General features: G+C 33.1%; 1 protein-coding gene across 1 annotated transcript in view; it reads right to left on the bottom strand.

The window, feature by feature from the left end:
• The window catches only part of LOC126889393 (collectin-12-like), a 27057-nt gene extending 2233 nt beyond the window's left edge, over positions 1–24824 (bottom strand). Inside the window, exons 1-2 of the mRNA XM_050657654.1 lie at positions 24592–24824; positions 16442–16550 (exon numbers count right to left, since the gene is read on the bottom strand). Of these exons, the coding sequence (XP_050513611.1) occupies positions 16442–16550; positions 24592–24768 (286 nt within the window). The 5' untranslated portion in view covers positions 24769–24824. The remainder of the gene's footprint in view (positions 1–16441; positions 16551–24591) is intronic.

The raw sequence follows: 24824 nt of genomic DNA, 5'->3' as shown, positions 1-24824 counted from the left end.
ATTACGCATGCCAGCGGCGCGATCGGCAAGCGTCGACATAGCGTCGGATCAGCTCGCCAGGCGACTGCAGCCAGGACACGACACGTCAGCAGTGCAGAATAATATTTAATCTCAATGCATAATAAGCATAACTTTTATCTTTGTTCTATGCATAAAAGTGGTAAATATTTAGCCGCACCGTCGCACAGCGTTGAGCTTTAATATCAGCACGTTTATTAGACAATTCGTAATTCGTACAAACAATCTCTGGAATTTAAATAGGTACCTGTAACTTATTTGAATTTTTATTAGCACGGTATGTTGAGTTTAGTATGTACTTTTTGTCTCGTCCTCGTCTCATGGGGGGGGGGGGTTTGAACCCCCTAAACCCCCCCCCCTTATCTACGGCCCTGAGACCAGTAAGGATCTGTTTTTAGGTGGATGTGAGAGGTGGCATTCAGGTTTTTGCGGATAAAGTTAGGTGATAACTTCGTTAATAATAATTGATTTATGCTCCTTCTCAAATATGAAAATTTCGTTTTTTTTTCTACTTTTTTTGCTTATAACTTTAAAACGATTCATTTTGGAACAAAGTCGTATGGGAATAAAACAAATATAATTAAATTTTCTATCAGATGCGATTGGTTAAAAATGTCTTAATTTATCACCCTTGCTGCAAAATAGCAATAAATATAAAATAAGGGGTCAAAACAAGCCTGTAATTATTCAATGATTTTCCATCACTTAGGTTACACTTGGAACCTTCCTAATTCGCTTAGAAAATTTTTGTAACGTGCTAAAACCGTACACCAAATTTCATTAAAATTGACTTACTAGATTTTGAATAATAATTTTGCAATCTAAACTTTTTTTAAAAAATAAAAATTTTTTAAAATCTTGAACAACAAAAACTAGAGCATACAAAGATTTGTAAATTTTTTTGCATATAAAAAAGCACTCCACCTATTTAATGCACTCTACAGAATTGAAATTGGATTGTTTAAGCAGCCTCAGCAATGTTTTAAAGTTATAAACAATTTTTTGGCTTATAAACAAATTAGTCCTGTGGCCAGGAGGGGGTGCTACGGGCTCCTTTATTTAGATGGACTTACCCAAGATTTTTATGTATTTTTTGACCCGTAGAACACGATTTTTTTGGGTAGCAATTGATGTGGATGTCGATAAGATTGTTATAAACAAAGAACTTGAGGAATTACATAACATCGATTTTTCGCAAAATAAAACATTTTTTTGTATTTCTTGGGTAATTCTAAGCAAAAAATGTTCTTACAAGTTTTTTCGTAGGATGCATAGTTTTCGAGATAAACGCAGTGGAACTTTCAAGAATTCGAAAAATTGCAATTTTTGAACGCGAATAACTTTTGATTAAAAAATAATATAGCAATTCTGCTGACAGCATTTGAAAGTTTAAGTCAAATTATATTGGTTTTAATTATTTGCATTGCTAAAAATTAATTTTTTTATTATTAAACAAAGCTATTTGTTTATAAGCCAAAAAATTGTTTATAAGTTTAAAACATTGCTGAGGCCCCTTAAATAATCCGATTTTAATTCTGTAAAGTGTATTAGATAGGTAGAGCACCTCTTTATATGTAAAAAATTAGACAACTTCTAAATGGTCTACTTTTTGTTCAGAAAGATTTTAAAAAATTTGAACTTTTTTAAAAACATTTAGATTGCAAATTTATTATGCAAAATCTATTAGGTCGATTTTAATGAAATTTGGTACACGGTTCAAGTATGTAACAAATAATTTCCTAAGCGAATTACTAAGGTTCTAAGTGCTACCAACATTCTAGTTTTAGTTCTCGTGTGAGTCAGACGTGTCAATAGCCGGTGCTGACGAGTAATCTAAACGCTTTACTAATACGAATAATAAGTATCGATAATTATTCAAATAATATATAGACTAATAACTCGCGTTTTTGTTTCTATTTTTTAATTAAATGAGTGCGGACACGGGCGGTAAACCGCCCCCTGAACCTGATGGACCTCCCAATACCACCCTTAGTAGTCCAGATGTTGAAATGGAATCCCCTAGCAATTTTAAAGGTTTTAGTAACGCTGAACTCAACCAAACTGTAAGTACTTCCGATCCTATTAAATCTAACGATGACAAACAAAAAGAAATTTTTAAGTATACCATAAATGACCGTGGACCGTTCCATATATATGTTGAAAATAAAGATAGCGATCTTAAAGGTAAACTTAATGCATTAAAAATTGGTGACATTATTCTTACAAAATTCCCAGAATTAGATAATAAAATAATTAGTATCGATACAATTGGCAGAAATAAATTAAGAATTAAATTTACGGATTCTAAAAACGCTAATTACCTTATCGACAAGAAAGACGATCCGGTTTTTGTTAAAAACAATTTGGATGTTTATATACCTAAATTTATTATTATTAGACAAGGTGTTATACGGGATGTCTCAACAGAATTCTCCGATGAATATCTTAAAAATAAAATTAAAAAATTCGAAATAAATTCTAATTTTGAGGTAGTAAACGTTTCTAGAATAAATAGAAAAACGGTTACCGATGAGAAAATAAATTATGTTCCTACTAAATCGTGTGTAGTAAGCTTTAAAACACAAGTACTTCCAAAATACGTTACTATAAATAAGTTGTTGAAAGAAATTGAACCATATCAACAAAAAGTCCTGCTTTGTTTCAACTGTTTGCGATTTGGCTACCAGGGGAAGCATTGTAGGAGTAACCCCCGTTGTAACAATTGCCAGAAAGACCATAATACAAAAGAGTGTCAGGAAACAACATTAACCCCAAAATGTTTTAGTTGTATGGGAGACCACTTCACAACAAATCTTAAGTCATGTCCAGAATTCAAAAGACAGAAATTAATTAAAGAATGCATGACTAATAGTAATATTAATTACCATGATGCCAACAAAGAAATTCCCTGCAAATCTTATGCAGACGTAAGATCAAATAACATTATTAAAGATTCTCATCAACAAAATTTGCCTTCTTCTAATTACCCTCTTGTTAACCAAAGTTTAAATAGCTCTTCTGTTACTCGTCCATTCACATTTTCGGCCAATAGTAATCATAATAAATATACAGTCGTCAAATCTTCTAAAGGCAGCAAAAGGCAGAGACCAAATAGTCCTGTCTTGACACAGTCAGATCCAGAATACACATTTAACTTTAGACAATCAGGAACTAATATTCCAATTATAAATAGTCCTTCATATAAAAATAATTTAAATTCAAATTCTCACATGCTACAAACAGAGTCAAACTCTGATATTTTAGATATAATTTTTACTATTGTTACCGAACTTTTTAAAAATTTTAGGGAAACTAATAATCCCAATGTTACTAAACAAGACTTACAGCAAATATTAATTAGTAAACAATTATTAAACGTGCACAATATACCAACTACTTCGTCGTCTTCGCAGCTATAAACAAACTCAACATTTTACAGTGGAACTGCAGATCTGCAGTTGGCAATAAAGAAAACTTAGAATATCTCTTAAATACAACAGAAACTACCATAGCAGCTTTGTCAGAGACCTGGTTCAAACAGGAAAGGTTTTATAACTTCCAAGGTTATAATATTGTTCGGTCAGATCGTATGGATGGTTACGGTGGGATAGCCATACTAGTAAAATCCAATAGATTATTTTCAGAAGTCGTAGTACAGAAACCAGCAAGAATGATGTGTACATGCATCGAAGTGAAACTTCTACCTAATAACAAAGCAGTGTACATATTGTCAATATACATTAAACCAAAGACTCGGATAGAAGTAAGAGAATGGATACAATTTTTCGAAAACTTACCACGACCTTTTATAATTGCTGGAGATTTCAAATCTCATCATCTTTCTTGGGGTTGTGAGTTTAATGATGTCTATGGTGTTTCTTTGCTCAATGATATTAATCACTGCAATCTTGTGTATCTCAATGATGGTGCACCCACACTTGTTACGTCAGGTAGAAAAAGTGCCATTGATCTGTCTATTTGTACGCAAGACATAGTACATTTAATATCTTGGTCAGTCATACAGGATCCTCATGGATCCAATCACCTTCCTATATATATGAAGTTTAATAACTCTGACTCAGGCTTACAAACCTATGGTCCAGTTCACAACATATGGGTTCTTAAAAGAGCCAACTGGAATCTGTACACGACAACACTAGAGGAAATGAGCACCGCATGTAACTATAACAATTTCATAGACACGATAAACTCAGCTGCAAACATTTGTATCCCGAAAAGAACAATAATAAGAAATAAGTACTGGAAGCACAAACCAAAACAATGGTGGAATGAGACCTGCAACAACATTGCTCATAGGAGAAAAAAAGCTTTCAGATTATGGAAAGAAAACCCAAACATACAAAATTTACTTGAATTCAAACGAGTTGATGCCATCGCAAAAAAAAAACATTCAAAGAAACAAAAATAATTCAGTGGAGGAAATACGTTGAGAGCCTAAATCAGACAACTCCCATCACTGAAGTATGGAAAAAGGTAAATAGTTTTAAGAATCGTAAGCAGCAGAATAAGTTACCTATTGATCTGGAAGCGAATTGGATAGAAGAATTCCATGCCACAATCTCACCAGACTGGGCAAAAGAATGCATAGAATACAATCAGTTATCTTTAAAAACTGTTCCCAGAAACAACTTGCACTTACTTGAACGTTTTGAGATGTGGGAATTAGAAAGATCGTTGAAACTATCTAATAATACTTCACCAGGCGAGGACAATATAACTTACTCCATGCTGTTTCACCTCCCATTTAAACATAAAAAGTCTCTGTTAGAAATCTATAATAGTATCTGGACTGGTGCAAGTCCTATTCCGGATAGCTGGAAGAACTATATAATATTACCTATTAAAAAGAAAGACAAACCGCTAGATCTCTCAAGTTCGTACAGACCTATATCCCTGGCATCTTGTATTCTTAAAACTCTGGAAAGAATAATAAAGAATCGATTAGAACAATGGCTAGAATTTGAACACATCCTACCAAACTCACAATATGGTTTCCGGAAATGTAGGTCCACTCTCGAAGCTATTACTGTTCTCGTTACAGTTATACTGACAGGATATACAATAAAAAAACATACAGCTGCAGTTTTTATTGACCTTTCCTCGGCTTTTGATAACGTAAATTTAAACATTTTGTACCATAAGCTGACATCAATAGGAATACCTCATGAAATATGTTCATTTTTAATTTCACTATACTCCGATAGACGACTTTCACTAAAATTAAACCAAAATCTTCAAGGATCCCGAACATCGAATTTAGGACTCCCTCAAGGCAGCATACTCAGCCCGCTACTTTTTATACTATATACAATGGACTTCGAAGTAAATTTGAATAACGTGAATATGATACAGTTTGCTGATGATATAGTTAACTACACCAACGGTACTACTATTTCAAATTGTCAGAACATTTTAAACACAAACCTATGGTCAGTTAAGCACTGGTTAGATTCAAACAACTTAATTCTTTCTGAAAAAAAATCTGAAGTGTGTATTTTTACTAAAAAAAGGGACATAACTCAAGTACAGTTACAACTGGGACCATATCTTCTTCCAATCAAAAATTGTGTTAAATATCTTGGACTCTATTTATACAGAAAATTACTGTGGAAAGATACCATCCACCATGCAATAAAAAAAACCGAGAACGCTATGAATATTTTGAGAGCATTCTGCCATACCAAATGGGGAGCAGATCCAAATACCGCTTCACTGTTCTATAAAACAATGGTTAGAAGTATATTAGACTATGGCAGTCACTTATATGGAACAGCAGCACATACTCACCGAAACAAAATAGAGACCCAGAAAAACACAAGTTTGAGAATATGTCTTGGTTATCTTAAATCTACCCCAATAAATATTATAGAAGTCGAATCTGTAGAACCTCCACTATCTTTCAGAAGGCAGCTAATTAGTCATAAATTTATGGCTAAAGCCATATCCAAAGAAGTCAGCTATCTTCGTAACATTCACGACCTCACTGTCCTAGTACTCACCCATCCATATTGGCACTCAAAAGCTACTCCACTCCTAGTAAACAGCTATACCACACTGGCACAAATCTCTAACTCCCTGTCTATCAACAAAACTATACCTATCTACACCGAACCTCCCCATGTTTTCTTTTCAAAACATATAAAAACATACTACCTGGACCCAAAAGAAAACTTTCTAGAAACCATTAATGGAAGATGGCCTGAACACCAATACATATATACTGACGGATCCAAGTTGAATGGAAAAGTAGGCTGTGCCTTTTATGACGCAAACTCTTCCCAATATTACAAGTTCAAGCTACCAGATGAGTGTTCCATATATACCGCCGAAACAATTGCCATAGCAAATGTATTTAGATACGTCCAGTCGAGAAACACACAGAATCATGTTATATTCACTGACAGTAAAAGTGCAGTTGACCGAATAACAAACTTGAAATCATCGAAAAACTGAACTTTGAAGCAACAAAACAAAGGAAAACAATAACTGTAGTGTGGATTAAAGGGCACTCAGGAATAAAAGGTAATGATGCAGTGGATACACTAGCCAAATCAGCCACTGACACAGGCTACCATCTAACCACCAATATTGTTCCATATACAGATCTTACCTCCAAGTTTACTTCACATTTAAAACAATTGTGGCAGCAAGAATATAATTCATCAGTCACAGGGCTTAACTATGTCGGTCACCAAAATAACATACCATTGAAAAGCTGGTTTCATGAATTAACCAAACGAAACTTCATTGTTACAATAAACAGAATAAGATCTAATCATGCTATGACTCCTTTGTACAAATATAAAATAGGACTGGATGAAAACCCATATTGTCCATGCGGAGAAGTTGGTGATATGAACCATGTAATCCTAGAATGTTCAAGAAATAAGAAGAGCATAGAATCATTTTTCGAAGAAATGGTAAATCTCAAATTCTGTTTGCCAACCAGTCTAAATTGTATAATTTTTAGTAATAATATTAACTTATATCAATGTTTGTATAATCATTTAATTCGTTGCAAAATGAAATTGTAAAAAACTAACACCATTGTAAGCAATTCTGCGATACAAAATATTATTGCAAGTGTGTTCACGAAAAAATTTACATAAAAAAAATAATAAAAAAAAAGTTAAAAAAAAGTAAAATAATGATAAACAAATAAAAAAAACAAAAAAAAAACAATGAAAAAAAAAAAGGAAATAAAACTAAACAAAATACTACATAAATAAAGCATTAAAAAAAAAACAAAAATATAATAAAAAAAAAATAAAAAAAATATACATATAAAAAAATGCACTAAACAGAAACACACATTTTACTAACACAATAACATTTACCTAGGGTGTGAGAATTTGAAAAATCAATTTATTTATATTCGATCAAAAAAAAATGCTCCCTTTATATTTCATAAATAAAAAATAAGTCTGGCTAATTAGTCCTGTCGCCAGGGGGGGTACAACGGCCTCCTTAATTCAGATGGACTTACCCAAGTTTTTTTTATATATTTTGACCCGTAGAACACGAATTTTTTGGGTAACAGTTGATCCGGATGTCGATAAGATTGTTATAGACAAAGAACTTGAGGAATTACATAACAGCGATTTCTAGCAAAACAAAACATCTTTTTGTATTTTTTGGGTCATTTTATGCAAAAAATATTCCTACAAGTTTTTTCGTAGAATGCATAGTTTTTGAGATAACCGCGGTTGAACTTTCAAAAAATCGAAAAATTGCAATTTTTGAACCCGAATAACTTTTGATTAAAAAATAAAGTAGCAATTCTGCTTACCGCATTTGAAAGTTTAAGTCAAATTATATAGGTTTTGATTATTTGCATTGCTAAAAATTATTTTTTTTATTGTTAAACTAATCTATAAACACATAGTGTTTCCCGTGCCTAATACATGCGTTTTAACGCATGCTACGTAGAAATTGCCTCGCTTGCACTCGTAGCTACTCTACCTACTCGTTCGATTTTAAATGAGAAATCATTGAAAACATCACTCACATACTAGGTGTTTATAGCTTTGTTTAACAATAAAATAATAAATTTTTAGCAATGCAAATAATCAAAACCGATATAATTTGACTTAAACTTTCAAATGCGGTAAGCAGAATTGCTACTTTATTTTTTAATCAAAAGTTATTCGGGTTCAAAAATTACAATTTTTCGATTTTTTTAAAGTTCAACCGCGGTTATCTCGAAAACTATGCATTCTACGAAATAACTTGTAGGAATATTTTTTGCTTAAAATGACCCAAAAAATACAAAAATATGTTTTGTTTTGCGAGAAATCGCTGTTATGTAATTCCTCAAGTTCTTTGACTATAACAATCTTATCGACATCCGGATCAACTGTTACCCAAAAAATTCGTATTCTGCGGGTCAAAATATATAAAAAAACTTGGGTAAGTCCATCTGAATTAAGGAGGCCGTTGTACCCCCCTGGCGACAGGACTAAATTGGTTCATGCCAAAGCCAATTATAAAAAAAAAGTGCTACCAAAGTGGTTAAAAACATTGAATAACAACAGGCGTATTTTGCCCCATTTGCAACATATATTTATTGCTATATTGAAGAAAAGGTAATACGTTAAGACATTTTTGACCAGTCGTATATCATACAAAATTCAATTATCTTTATTTTATTTCTCCACGACTTTGTTCCAAAACGAATCGTTTTAAAGTTATAAGCAAAAAAAAAACAGAAAAAAATCGACGTTTTTCGAAATTTTTAAATATTTTAATTTTTTTATTAATGTTCCGGGCCTATTTGAGAAGGAGCATAAGTCAATTATTATTACTGAAGGTGTCATCTAACTTTATCTGCAAAAATCCGAATGCCACCTTTCACATCCAAAAATAGACGTTTTTCACAGATCCTTACTGGTCTAATATGGAAGTTTAGAAAAATGTACAAAGTAAGAAAAATATATGTATATTGCCATTCAAGAAATGAAAAGACTCCTTGACTAGCATTATGGTAAAAAGCAAAATACGACGACAAATACTGGTTATAAGGAAATCAGAACTCACAAAATTCACTACTCAGTTATGAGTGATGAGTGGGCCTATACAGCGATGAGCGCGCTAATAACCGGCAAAATAACGCAGAAGATGGAGAATATATAAAGTTGTGTAATAAAAAGAAATAAAACTAGTAGAAGTGGGAGATTTAGCGATAAAAACCTATAAACTTACATTCTAATTATTGTTTTCCACCTTTAGATGTATCAGAGGAATATGTCAACTAAAACTTTCACTGTGACAGTGGCAGTTGCCAAACTCGTTCGATGCGTCTAAAGGCGGGAAACAATAAGTAATTAGAATGTAAATTCATATGTTTTTTATCTTACAACTTATTGTGTTTTCCATCTTTTGCTTTATTTTGCCGGTTATTAGCGCGCTCATCACTGTATATTTTAACTAGATCTAGACAATTCTGAATATAATTTTCATTTGTGTAGGTTAGGTTTGGTTCAATATTAGTGGGCCCACTCTTCCACTCGATCTTAGAAGTTTATCGTGGCTCATTTCTAGGTTAAAATTGTCCCTTCAAAGGGCCTATTTAACAAAGCTTATTATGTCCTTAGTTGACACTTCTACGAAGTTGTAGTGTTCGATTTAATAATCCTCAAATGACTTGAACCTTATCCGATCCAACCTTGGGCAGTTACACATAACATGTTTGGCCATCTTGTCATTAGTCTGTAGAATCTGCAATTCGCACTTTCTTTCATTCCGATTTTGTTCATATCCCCTTAAAGGACTCACGTACTCATGTAAGACAGAATTATATTAATATCGACACGATTCAAGTTCTCTGTTAACCCAGATATGAAAATATCAAAAGGCGCTGCTTAGGAATATATTCCAACATGCGATCTCAGAGAACCTATATGAAACGAGTCTTTGTACTCTAATACAGAGTATGGCATTAGTAAAAATATAAAATAGACGGTTTCGTTCTGATTTAAATCTGTCATCCTGCCATCCCCTAATAGCTGCTATTTCTAGGTCTACCTGTTGTTAAGGAGGCTATGCAAGAAGACAAAATTACATCAAACGTATCAAAACTATTTATACCGTAGTAAGGTGAGAACGTACTCTAACGGGGAATAAGTGAACTGAATGTCGACACAATTCAAGTTCTCTGTTAACCTAGATATGGAAATATCAAAAGGCGCCGCTTAGGAAAATATTCCAACATGCGATCTCAGAGAACCTATATGAAACAAGTGTTTGTACTCTAATACAGAGTATAGCATTAGTGCATTAGAGTACAAAGACTCGTTTCATATAGGTTCTCTGAGATCGCATGTTGGTTCCTAAGCGGCGACTTTTAATATTTCCATATCTGGATTAACAGAGAACTTGAATCGTGTCGACATTCAGTTCACTTATTCCCCGTTAGAGTGCGTTCTAACCTTACTACGGTATAAATAGTTTTATTTTGTACCGAGAACTACGGACGTTTTGATGTAATTTTGTTTTCTTGCATAGCCTCCTTAACAACAGGTAGACCTAGAAATAGCAGCTATAGAGGGATGGCAGAAGACAGATTTAAATCAAAACGAAACCGTCTATTTTCTATTTCTAATAATGCCATACTCTGTATTAGAGTACAAAGACCCGTTTCATATAGGTTCTCTGAGATCGCATGTTGGAATATTTTCCTAAGCGGCGCCTTTTGATATTTTCATATCTAGGTTAACAGAGAATTTGAATCGTGTTGACATTCATTTCACTTATTCCCCGTTAGAGGGCGTCCTAACCTTACTACGGTATAAATAGTTTTATTTTGTACCGAAAACTAAGGACGTTTTGATGTAAATTTGTCTTCTTGCATAGCCTCCTTGGAAGCAGGTAGACCTAGAAATAGCACCTATCGGGGGATGGCAGGAGACAGATTTGAATCAAAACGAAAACCGCCTATTTTCTATTTTTACTAATGCTATACTCTGTGTTAGTGTCAAAAGACTCTTATCATATAGGTTATCTGAGATCGCATGTTAAAATATTTTCTTAAGCGGCGTCTTTTGATATTTTCATATCTGGGTTAACAAAAAACTTGAATCGTTGATATGAAAAAGAGAAAATTAATGAAAAAACATGTATACCAAACCCATTACCAGAATGTAGCGGTCTTTGGTTGTCAACACTAAAAGAAAAAGTCAACAACAAGAATATACCAACAATAACGGAGTAAAGTAAGTAGGAGTAAAATCATCTACAATACAATACATATTCTACAGACAATACACAAATATAAATCTTTGTTACAAAACTGTCGTTACACAACGACAAGGACGATACCAATTACTCAAACAAATATAAAATAACACCCAAAACAGTCAAAAATTTATATTCTAAAGGCCGGTTGTTCGAACGCTAATCAAGAAGTTGATTATAATTCAGTCCCTTTAACAGCCATCAAATAACAACACCCCTCATTCATACGTCAATCAGTTGATTGTAGTCAATTATGTTAATTATCATTATGATAATTAACATTATCGTAATGATGATGTTTCCCGAAAATTTGAGATTAAGTAGTGGATAGTCCAAGGATCAAAATCTATATGAGGCCGAAAGGCGCTTTTACCAAGGAGGTGGTTGCCACCACATCTCGGGGGTGGAATTTTTTTATTATATTTTAATCGCAAAAATTGGTAAAAACGTTCATTCTAAGTAAAAAACCCTCTAAACATTTTTTTGATAAAATTTATAGTTTTCGATTTATTGTCCTCGTGACACTTTGACATAATAAAACTGTCAAAGTGTCACTCGGGAAAAATTCAATAATCTTAGAGCTCTTGTGCAATTACTACTGATTATTTCATTCATAGGAGATTCTGACCAATAGAAAGCTACAGAAATCTGAATTAAATCGATAATTTTTGATAATCTCCCGTCGTTAAGTATATTACGTCAGATGCCCTTCGTTGCTACGAAAAAATACATTCAGTGACACTAATGACAATTAATGTTTTAAAAATTATAAAAGCGATGACTTTCAATCGTCAAACATTTATAAAAACTGTGTGTTTAATGGTACTTACATAAATAAATTACAATAAAATTTTGGTTTTGAACAGTTTTATTCATGAAATAATCGCAACAAATTGCACTCGACCTCTGAAATTAATATAGAATTTTTGCTCTCGTGACACTTTGACTTAATTTCACTCGCTTTCGGCTCGTGAAATTAAAACTGTCAAAGTGTCACTCGGGAAAAATTCAATAATTTCAGAGCTCTTGTGCAATTACTACTGATAATTTTTTTTTGATAATTTTCCGTCATCAAGTATTACGTTAGATGCCCTTCATTGCTACGCACAAATACATTCAGTGACATTAACGACAATTAATGTTTTATAACTTGTCACAGAGAACATCAATAAACAGATTTAGCAAATATTCAGGCGAAGAAATCAATAAAATATTAGTTCCCAGGCAACCAACTGACGTCATATAACGTCGAGGAAACGTCAGTTTTGGTTGAATAAATACACGTGTTTGAAAATTACGTCATATAGACGTCTTTTGTAAGTCATTTTAAATACGTAAGATTAATGACGTTAAAGTAACGTTTAAAAAACGTTTTTATTTCAGACCGTTTAAGTCTGACGTCACAAAATTGGGAGGTGCTTGTTTGTATTACTCCAAACAATTTCGTTAAATAATTTTCATAAGAAATTTCTCATTTATTACAATTATGCAGAATCAATGTTAGATTGCTTCTAATGTACAAGCGATTTTAAACAAATGGTAGTATATCTTCATCGACACATGGGACGTAGACCTATAGGTTTCATTTTACCTATTGTTTATACTACCTATTTTGAAACATCTGAAGGTCACTTTTTGAAAGTATTAAAGACGTGATTTTACCGACGTATAAAAGTCGTCACTTTTTAGACGTTTTAAAATCGTCACAATTATGACGTCAAATCGATGAGACAAATACACGTGATTTTCAACGTCGGTACTACGTCATAGAAACACGTCAATTGGTAATTTTTATGACGTGTTATCTACGTTATAAAAACGTCGTTTGGTTGCCTGGGTTAAAATGATTTAAAAAGACAGTTTTATTTATGAAATAATCTTACCGAATTAAGTACTCTCGAGCTCGAATTATCGATTTGTTTTACCCTCGTGACACTTTGACATAATTTCACTCCCCTTCGGGTCGTGAAATTAAAACTCTCAAAGTGTCACTTGGGATAAAAATCGATAATTTTAGAGCTCTCGTGTAATTGCTACTGAAACCATTTGATATTAAATAAGTTTGGAAAACCCCAAGTTAAATTTTCTAATTTGATTAAGCCAATTCTGACCATTTTGCTTAAGAAAGATCTTTATTCATATTTTTGGGAATTGTTCGTATTTGCTGCCTGTTTGGACATTAAGCTTCGCTCTATCTTTACAAGAAGCGTTTTACATTTCTTCTTCCCTTCAGTAGAACATCCTGTTTCCACGATTCTTCTGTTACACACAATCGTACATATTCAATTCATTTATGATATCCATTCCAGAATTCTTAAACCCTGTACTAGCTTGTAGAAGTCCAGTGGATGGGTACCCAGGCCCGGCCCTAGGGATTTTGCCGCCCTGGGCAAGACGGCAAACACCGCCCCCCCTCCTTGGTAGACTCATGAGATGCCATATTACCACAGAGCAAAGAAAAATAAAATTGGGGAATTGATTTGCCAAACAGCTTGCCTCATGAGCAACTGTTTTATCGTTGTTTTTATTGACGGTGATTTCTACAAGAGCATCGTAGATTTCTCCAATTTGGTATCTGATGGGGATAATTGCATCAATTCTACTTTTCCATCTAATTTCGTAGTTTGTAGTTTCATTGAAACCACAAAGGCTTCAATGTCAGGTTAGAAATATGATTTCAACGATGAATAGATGCTGCAAAAAGTTGTCAATTTTTGTCACTAAGGAAAAGAAAGAAAGGAACTGCAAACTGTGAGGATTTAGCAGCATCGTTCACGACTAAGTTGAGTGAATGGCTAGAACATGGGATAAAAAATGCTCTAGGATTCATTTTCAAAATTCTGTTTTGAACTCCTAAGTTCTTCCCTTTCATGTTTGCCCCATTATCATACCCTTGTTTTCTCATATCTTCCAAAAGCATTCCCAGTTCATTCAGTGTTTGCAAAATAACTTCTGTAATCCCAAGCCAGTGGTTTCCAGTACAGGCACAAATGCAAGAAAATGGTCTGCAATTTTAACACTTTGTGAACAGGAACCTAAATTGATAAAACGTACAACAATAGTCATCTGTTCCACCCCAGAAATATCAGGTGTACAATCTAAAATTATGCTATAATACTGTTCTGATTTCAAAAAGTTTAAAATTTTATTTTTGATTTGGTTATGAAGGAACTGAATAATTTCGTTTCGAATACGTTTTCCCAAGTAGTAATGCTGTTTGTTACTACCATTCGCTGTTCTCCTAACATGCTCTTGTAAAACATAATCAGTTTTTCCAAAGAGCTCAACAAGCTTTAAAAATTTACCATTGTTTTGATGAAACAGTTTATCAGAATCGCCCCTCAATGCAAGACATTGTTGTGCTAAGAACTGTATTATTGATATAAGTCGTGTTATTACATTTTTCCAATGGCGAGTGTCTGAATTTAGAACTTTTTGTGTTTCTTCGTCTATGGTTTTGCCCGATTCTAGTCTAATTGTTTGTTCTACCCACTGTCGCTGTCACTGTAGATGAGCTGGAAACTTGGCGTGGTTGGATAAAGCTGCAGCCATATGTTTTAAAATAATTATCCATTTTCAGTAAATTTAATTTTGACTTAAGAAAATATTTTACAGAAAAAACAATACACAGAATTGTTTGTCAGAATAAATTAACGACTTTCTCTAAACATTTTCACCATTGCACATTTTGTAACTGTAGTACTTAGTTGTAAATCTATGATATGTTATGTTATGATCTGTTATCTGTTAATCTATGATTATTATTTCTTCAATTTAAAAATTGGCTGTCCTCTAAAATTTGCCGCCTCTAACTTTGCCGCCCTGGGCAGCCGCCCAGTTCGCCCACCCCTGGGGCCGGGCCTGTGGGTACCATATGTTTTTTTAATCACTTAATAGTCTCACAGTCCCATTGTATGCAAATATTCCTTGCTTGGCGCATGTTTAGTAAGGAAGCCTGTTATGAATCTGAGCTGATTAGCGCTTGTCTGGCCAAAATACATTTGTCATGTCCAAGTCGAAAATACCTTTTTTGCAACTATCCCCGCCACTGAACAAAAGTATACAGTAGCTGAACCCCTTCTGGCAAGTTCATCAGTTGTTCTTTCATTGCAGTAGAACATTAAAAAATACTAAAATTAATCTAGTACAAGGGGATGGGTACGTATTTTCGGCTGCAATGCTATTCAAATGAGGATTTATTTTTTTCGAATCCTAAGAAAACTAATAAGTATTTTTATAAAAAAATTAAACGCATAATGAAAGATTACGTTATTAGCGATGGCCGAAAGTCCCTGACAACTTCTTTAATGTTTATTTTAATAAGTTACAGGGGTAAAAAACTAAGAGAAAATTTGATGTGATTTTTAATTTTAAATATCTCATTCAAAATAAACTTTTTATTTATTCTAAGGGACTTTCGGCAGTCGGTAAAAATTTAGTGTTTCATTCTGCGTTTAAATTTTTCAAAAATATTTATTGCTTTTTTCAGGATTCGTAAAAAATGAACACAATGTCCGTGGTAATATTTTCCAAATCTATATTTGTCTTACAACGCACTCAGTCGAATAGAATATTGTCAGCATATTGTCAATCAGACAGTGACAATCAGTGACAATTTTAAATATTTGACATGGCATCGGGCATATTTTGAGTTGCTGATTAAATAATATTGATAGTGTATTTACAGGATAATAATACATATTATATTCTGTGATCCAAGTTAAAGATGTTCAAAATTGTAAGCGTTCCGTAGTAACAATATATTAATAAAAAATCACTTGTAACACTTTTCCTCTTTTCTCCATTGAGTATTAGTTTTTGTTGTACATATAAATTATTACAATCACTGAATACATAGTTAGTGAAAAAATTATCACATTTATTAACTGAATTAATAATTTGCAATTATGCAAATAACAGTTATCCAAGAACATTCAACAGCCATCACTTTAAGTTAATGATGACATTTTCAAGTAAAATTACATTCTAGTAATGTTTACATATCCATAGCAGTGTGAATTTTATTACACATAATTTTCCGTGTAAAGACATAAAAAGTAGGGATAGCCGTAAAATATTTGTGAATTATGTACCGATGGCTTTATTGATAATAATTTAAAAATTTCAAGTTAATTTATTAAATATACCTACCTACTACGAAAATATTTACCTTTATCCGAAATAAATTTTTGAAGTTGTTTATTTTCTTCTTCACTTTCGATACTTACAAGGTTCATTCCTTGTAGTCTACAATATTGCCATGATCTGTAAAAATTTGTCTGAAATATAAAAAAATATAAGTATTAGAAATCGGTTTTTAGGTAGAATTCAGCTTTTACGTAAGCTGTGTGAGAATTTATCTTTATGGTAGGGGAGCCCAAGCGGGGATTTTTGCAGTTACTCGAGTGCTTCAGATTATCATATGGGGAGAAACCTGGTACCCTGCAGATGTACCTCTACCATATATTGACTCTTAACACAGGGGAGTTCGTTAAGGGGGGCCCGAAAAAAATCTATCCTTAAAAAAACTGGAAATTGTCAGATTAAGATAAGCTAAGTTAAGTACATGCAAAAGAGTGTATATTTAAAAAATCTGACGATATGAGCCGGGCGTAAAAAATTGGGCGAGTCCCAAAATTTTCACAACAAAAAAGCGAATATTTCGCAAAATGAATGTAGTCCAGAAAGCCACTGCGCATCCGCTAGGAAAAATATTCTAATTCGAATTTTTTGCACAATCTTACTCAAAAAGGACCCCTTTTAACAAATTTGCATGTTGCCAGGACCAAAAGTTGGTCAAAAATTTTTTAAACGTTTTTTTTTGTTTTTTTTTCTAAAATTATTTTTTTTGCATGGAACAAAATTTTTTTAGGTTTTTTGGATCATTCCAAACAGAAAAGGTCTTTTGTGACTTTTCTCTAAAGTTGATAGTTTTTGACATATAAGCGATTAAAAATTGAAAAATTGCGAAATCGGCCATTTTTAACCCTCAAAAACTATGCAAAAAACTGAAAATTTGAATGTTGCCAAGGTAGGTTGATATTCTTTAAACATCGATTGATGAAATCCCGAAGAGTTTTTTGCAATACAATATCAAAAACCTATTTTCACTATTTTCCACCGTTGCATGTGTATGCAGTATGGTGCAAATGAAAGGAATAAATTCGTTATTTAGTAAACCGGCGACTTTAAGGAAAAATCCCGAAACAGGTCGATTTTTATTTTCAAGTTATGATATTGTGACATATATGGTATACTAGTGACGTCATCCATCTGGGCGTGATGACGTAATCGATGATTTTTTTAAATGAGAATAGGGGTCGTCTGCTCACTCATTTGAAAGGTTCTTTAATTCTCTATTCAGTAATATAAACATTTCCATAATTATTTATACAGGGTGTCCAATAATTTAATTTTTTTGTCAATTTGCCAAATGATTTAATTTAATAAAATTTTTTTGGACACCCTGTATAAATAATTATGTACATGTTTATATTACTGAATAGAGATTTGAAGAACCTTTCAAATGAGCCAGCACACGACCCGTATTCTCATTTAAAAAAATCAATGATTACGTCATCACGCCCAGATGGATGACGTCACTAGTATACTATATATGCCACAATATCATAACTTAAAAATAAAAAACGACCTGTTTTGGGATTTTTCCTTAAAGTCACCGGTTTACGAAATAACGAATTTATTCCTTTCATTTGCACCATACTGTACACACATAACGGTGGAAAATAGTGTCGCGCACGCTTGATTCTCAATTAAAAAACCAAGGGGTTTTTGATATTTTATTGCAAAAAACTCTTCGGGATTTCATCAATCGATGTTTAAAGAATATCTACCTACCTTGGCAACATTCAAATTTTCAGTTTTTCACATAGTTTTTGAGGGTTAAAAATGGCCGATTTCGCAATTTTTCAATTTTTAATCGCTTATATGTCAAAAACTATCAACTTTAGAGAAAAGTCACTAAAGACCTTTCCTGTTTGGAATGATCCAAAAAACCTAAAAAAAATTGTTCCATGCAAAAAAAATAATTTTAGAAAAAAAAAAAAACGTTTAAAAAATTTTGACCAACTTTTGGTCCTGGCAACATGCAAATTTGTTAAAAAGGGTCCTTTTTGAGTAAGATTGTGCAAAAAATCCGAATTAGAATATTTTTCCTAGCGGATGCGCAGTGGCTTTCTGGACTAATGACAGAATGAATTCGCAAAACTTTGTGCTCAATATTTTTTAAAAATCTATTGAATGATACGAAACACGACTTCCCAAGTAAATTTAATATTTTAAATACGAATCCCGCGATATTTCGCGAAATGAACATCAGATCGAAAAACTGTAAAATACACTAATTCAATATTTTTGAAAAATCTATCGAATGGCACCAAACACGACCCCCCACGGACGTGGGGTGGGGGGTTATTTTAAAATCTTAAATAGGAGCCCCCATTTTTATTGAAGATTTGGGTTCCTTACGTAAAAATAAATAACTTTTATTCGAAACATTTTTTCGAAACATGAATTGGAATAGGAATGGATAGATGGCGTTATAATTGGAAAAAACGATTGTTGGAAATGAAAAATTAAATTAAAAGATGGCAAGCGCCCACTAAAATGGAAAACTCGACTTAACTTTTTTTGGTTTTAGTACCTACTCTTCAGAACCCAATAGGTCTCCATAACGCTCGAGTGACTGCACATTTAGCATACTTTGCTCACCTACTATTAGTATTTGGAAACATTAATACCTATTACCTATAATACTTACTACTAATAATACATTTACTTGTAGACCAGGGCGCATCTGTAAAAATATTAGTAGATTTGGACGTTGAGAGGTGACTCAAATTTTTTTGCAGAAATTGCTTGAAAATAACTCAAATAGTGGTATTTGAGTTATCCTCCCTCTCAAAAAGGCCCGGAACATTGTTTAAATAATCACAATGTCAAAAAATGAAGGAAAAATTCAATTTTTTTCTTCGTTTTTTGATTATAACTTTAAAAGTATTCATTTTTGGGAAAAGTTGTACTGACATAAAAGTTGCGTAATTAAATGTCCTACAATATAGAGAACATTTAAAAAATAGTCACTCTTGTTGAAAAATAGCAATAATTGCGAAAAAAACATACAAAAACAAGTACTCGCATTTTACGTTTTTCAACCATTTATGCTACACTTAGGACCTTCATATTTCACGCAGAAAAACTTTATGATATAGTAAAACAATATTGTAAATTTTATTAATATCGGTTCAATAGATTTTGCAAAATAAATTTTGCAATCCAGCTTTCACAAAAAAAAATTCATTTTTTCAAAATATTACAGGACTGAAAATAAAGCAGACAGCAAGTTGAAATTTTTTTTGCTTATAGAAATGTACTGCACCTTTCATTTGCAATTTGCAAAACTAAAATCGATTAACTATCACGGCGTCAGGAATTTTTTTAAATAAACATTAATTGTTGGTGCTACGCGCAGGACAGTGGATAGTTTGCTCTGATTGAGCATTCCAATGACCGTTGATAATGATTGATACATTTTAATTTTTATTACATTTCGATATAAATAAATAAATTTGTTTATTGTAAAATAAAAACACAAACTCTATTCTTTGAAATAACACTTTTTTAGCAAAAACTTTCTTTGTTCATATATTTTAACTTAGAGAATAAAAGTTTATTATTTTTAAACATATGCAATTGTTTAAACAATATTTCACAAACAATAATAAAATTAGTTTGATTTTTGTGTAACTAAAATATTGAAATACAACAAAATATATAGTAAGAAAATAATAAACTAGATAAAGATTGGAAGAAATTTTGGTGGAAATCAACTTGTGTGAATCGAACACCGCTGTCCTGCGCGTAGCACCAAAAATTAATGCTTATTTAAAAAATTTCCCCACGGCGCGCCGTGGTAATAATTCGATTTTAATTTTGAAAATTGCAAATGAAAAGTAGAGTACACTTCTATAATCAAAAAAATATTCAACTTGCTATCTGCTTTATTTTCAGTCCTGCAACATTAAAAAAAATGAATTTTTTTTGCGAAAGCTGGATTGCAATATTTATTTTGCAAAATCTATATAACCGATCTTAATGAAATTTACAGTGTTGATTTACTATATCATATAGTTTTTCTGGGTAAAACATGAAAGTCCTAAGTATAGCATAAATGGTTGAAAAACGTAAAAAGCGGATACTTGTTTTTGTATGGTTTTTTTCGCAGGTATTGCTATTTTGCAACAAGGGTGACTATGTTTTAAATTTTTGACTAATTCTATATTATAGAAAATTTAATTACGCAACTTTTATGTCAATACAACTTTTCTCAAAAATGAATAGTTTTAAAGTTATAATCAAAATACCAATAAAAAAATCGAATTTTTGCTTCATTTTTTGACATTTTGATTATTTAAACAATGTTCCGGACCATTTTGAGTGGGAGGATAACTCAAATATTATTATTTGAGTTATTTTCAAGCAATTTCTGCAAAAAAATTTGAGTCACCTCCCAACGTCCATCTCAAAACAGATGCGCCCTGGACTATTGGTACCAACATACACGTAGATTTAAGTCAATCATTGACTATCTAATCTCGAGACAAAATGCAAAATTTAGCATCCATGTTAGAGCTTTCAGAGGGGCTGATTGCGGATCAGACCACTGCTTAGTAATCGGTAAAATTTAAGTTCAATTTATACCGAAACAAAATAACTCCGAAAAAAAGAACACAAAAGGAATTCATATGATCCAGAAATAGAAAAATATAATATTAACAGCTTACAACATGAAAGTACACAATATCTGTACCGTAACAGACTTGAACAGAAACTAAATCAAGAACAAAGAACAACCGAAGAAGAATATAATCACATAAAAACATGCATTAAAACAAGCAGCACAAGAAGCAATAGGAAACTTAGAAAACGGAAAGAAACCAGAATGGTGGGATAAAGATATCGAGAAGAAAATAGAGAAGAAAAAACAACTTCACCTACAACGTCTACAAAATCAGGACAACATTGAGATTCAACAACAATACAGGGACCTAAATAGAGAAGTAAAAAGAGAAGTGATTAAAAGAAAAAACCCAACCTGCATCAAAAAATGTGAATACATAGATCAACAATTAGGAGGAACTAGGAGTTCAGAGGTGCAGAAGAACAAAGGTGACTGACGTCATCGAGAGGATAGCCAGGTTGAAGTGGAGATGGGCAGGACACGTAGCCAGAATGACAGATGGGCGATGGACGAAGAGATTATTGGAATGGAGGCCAAGAGAAGACAAGAGAAGCGTCGGTCGACCGCCTACAAGATGGACTGACGACTTAAGAAAGGTAAATAAAAACTGGATGAGGGCGGCGCAGGAAAGATGGGGTTGGAAACGAGGGGAGGAGGCCTATGTTCAGCAGTGGACTTTTGAGGCTGGATGATGAGGAGTTCAGAAGCATGGAAGATGATAAGGAATGTCAGAACATCACAAAAAGGTGGGTACACAATTAAGAGTATCTCTGATGCCGAGTGGGAACAACATTTTAAGCAATTATTAGTAGAAAAACGACTACAATACATAACAAGAATACAAGAAAAAAAATGATATACAGAGAGAACACGAAATAGAACTAGATAAAAGCAATGTAAAAGAAGCTATTATAACTATGAAATCCCTACAAACACCCGGGGCTGGAGGAATTAATCCTGAATTAATTAAATATGGACCACCAAAACTATGGGATATGCTTAAAAAACTTTTCGAAAGATGTCTAAATGGAGAAAAAGTACCAAATGAATGGCTAACATCACATATGTCTCCCATACATAAGAAGGGACCTAAAAATAACCCCAAAAACTATAGGAAAATCGCAGTCATCAGCACCATTGGAAGATTATACTCCAGGATATTAAGAAATGAAATAGAACAAGAAATTCAAGGAAAACAAGCTGAAAAACAAGCTGGTTTTCGTACTGGACGTTCAACCGTAGACAATCTCTTCACTTAAAAGTAGCACTAGAAAAAAGAATACAGAGAAATCAGGAAAACCACTTCGCTTTTATCGACCTAGAAAAAGCCTATGATAGTGTCCCCATAACAGAACTATGAAAGTCAATGAAAGACATCGGTATCAATGGAGAACTCATGCAAGCAACTAAAATGTTATATGAGACCACTAACACCAGAATCAAAAACGGCAAAAAGTTCACTGAGGCATTTAATACTTCAAAAGGCCTCCGACAAGGATGTTGTCTATCTCCCACTCTCTTTAAAATATACCTTGACCAATCCTTACAGAGGTGGACAAAAGCAGTAAAACCGATGGGACTGAAAGTGGGAGACGACTCCCTAATTATACTTTGCGGACGACCAAGTTGTTATAGCCCAAGATCAAGATGACTTAAGCTATATCATACGGAAGCTAAATGAACATTACCAACAGGCAGGATTAGTAATAAATATTGACAAGTCAGAATACTTCATAGTGGGAAACGAAGACATCGAAAACCTACCATTGGAACAAGAACATATAATATTGTTGGTGTGAAACAATGCAAATATTTGGGAGCTATATTTAACAAACGAGGAAATAGTGAAGATGAAATACAATATAGGATCAATAAAGGTAGAAGCATCACTAGATCCCTTAATTCAATTTTATGGGACAAAGATATCAGGAAGGAAACAAAGAGAAGAATATAGGAAAGTATAATGAAGAGCGCTACAATCTACGGTGCAGAAGTTTGGGACATAAGTGCAAGAAATAAAAAGAAGTTACTTAGTACAGAAATTGACTTTTTGAGGAGAGGTTGTCAGGTTTCGAGATTAAAACATGTAAGAAATGAAACAATTAGAGACCATATGAAGGTGGAAAAAACTATAATAGACGATATTGAAAAGAGACAGCTGACATGGTTCGGTCACGTTAAAAGAATGAATGAGACTCGCTGGCCGAGAAAAATATTAGAGTGGGTCCCACCGGAGAGAAGAAAAAGAGGACGACCACGGAGAAGCTGGAGGGACAATATTCAGGAGGCAATGGATTCGAGGCAATTAGATCTAGATATGTGTTACGATAGAAAAAATTGGAAGCTGGGTATGGAGAGGCAAGAAATTCATTATATTTAATACCTACTACCACTCTCTTTATAAATCTAATCTCATAAAATCTTGATGCGACAAGTCAAGCAGTCTGTCCGGTACGGTTTCGATATGTAAATATTGAATGAGGTTTAATAAACGTCATTTTGTTACATCTTTTTTGTCACAGCTCCAGAACGACTGAATCAAATTAGCTAATTTCCATTTTAAAACATTTGTACAAATCAAAGGAAGGTTTTTTTTTTTAATTTACGTGTCTCGACAACTATGGTCATTGACACGGGAACAAAAAAAAACGGTATTTACAATATTTGGTTAAGCTACAGGTTTTGGTACTTTTACAAAATTTATAAATATTTTATATTAAATTATATAATTACTTAGAGTCTCTCAATAAAGTAATCAAAGGGTTCATTGAACCAGGTGAACTAAGTAGGTATATACTAAGGGTACCACTAATGTTATGCCGTCGTCGGGTGGAGCTGAAAGTACTGCATTTAAGTAGGATATGCTGTATGGAAAGCCGTGTGTTGTTGCAGCGTTCGCAGACTGGTGGATTTCCAGAATTCATGAGATAACCATGCGTGAGACGAGTGTAACCTATTCTTATTCGTCTGATAATGGCTTTGTCTCTTCTTATTTGTATGAGAATTTGCGTTAGTCGAATTATTGATTGTATTTGATGTAATTTTAATGTGCTTCTACTCCATTGATCTTGCCAATTTTCCAAAACTGATTGCTTGAAGAGATATTTTAGGTCCTGATGGAGCTGTATTCTTTCCACTGGATTATTAGGGCAATTAGCTTTTTTCGCTGCTTGGCCCACTTTCTCGTTACCAGTAACACCTACGTGCGAAGGCACCCAGATTATGGAGACTGAGGTGCCCGAATTTAACAGCTGATGACAGTGAGCGTGTACCCTATTGACTATTGGGTATTGTGATCTTAAGGTTTTTAGTGAATGAATCGATGACCGTGAGTCGGTGCATATGGCTATACGTTTGCTGCTTTTTGGTGTGACTTCACTAGTTTCGGTTTGTTTTTCTTATAAAATATTCGGTAGTAAATAGTGTTTGGAAGGAGTAATTCAATACATTAACTCCAAGCGGGAGGGGGTACATTGAAAGGCCATACCCTTATTGTAAATATTTTTCCCGTTTTTTAATCAATTTAAAGAAAAGTTATTGTATTTAAATGCGTATCCTACCTTAAAAACTGTATTTACGAAGTAAGTTTTTCCCTTAAAGTCAAACCAATGTGGGCCTCTGCGGTGATGTGTTTGCAACACTGGTGAAACAAACTCAGTCTGACGAGTAGTCCTATTCTCTAGTTTAGCACAACAAATGTAGCACATAAATGTAAACAAAGCTAATGTATAATTCATTTTAATAATTGAACTTCTGTATCAGTTAAAATTGCAATAATGAATCTTAATAATAA

Source organism: Diabrotica virgifera, chromosome 8 (genome assembly GCF_917563875.1).
Source record: "Diabrotica virgifera virgifera chromosome 8, PGI_DIABVI_V3a".
Lineage (NCBI taxonomy): Eukaryota > Metazoa > Arthropoda > Insecta > Coleoptera > Chrysomelidae > Diabrotica > Diabrotica virgifera.
This window is presented reverse-complemented; position numbering and strand designations above follow the sequence as displayed.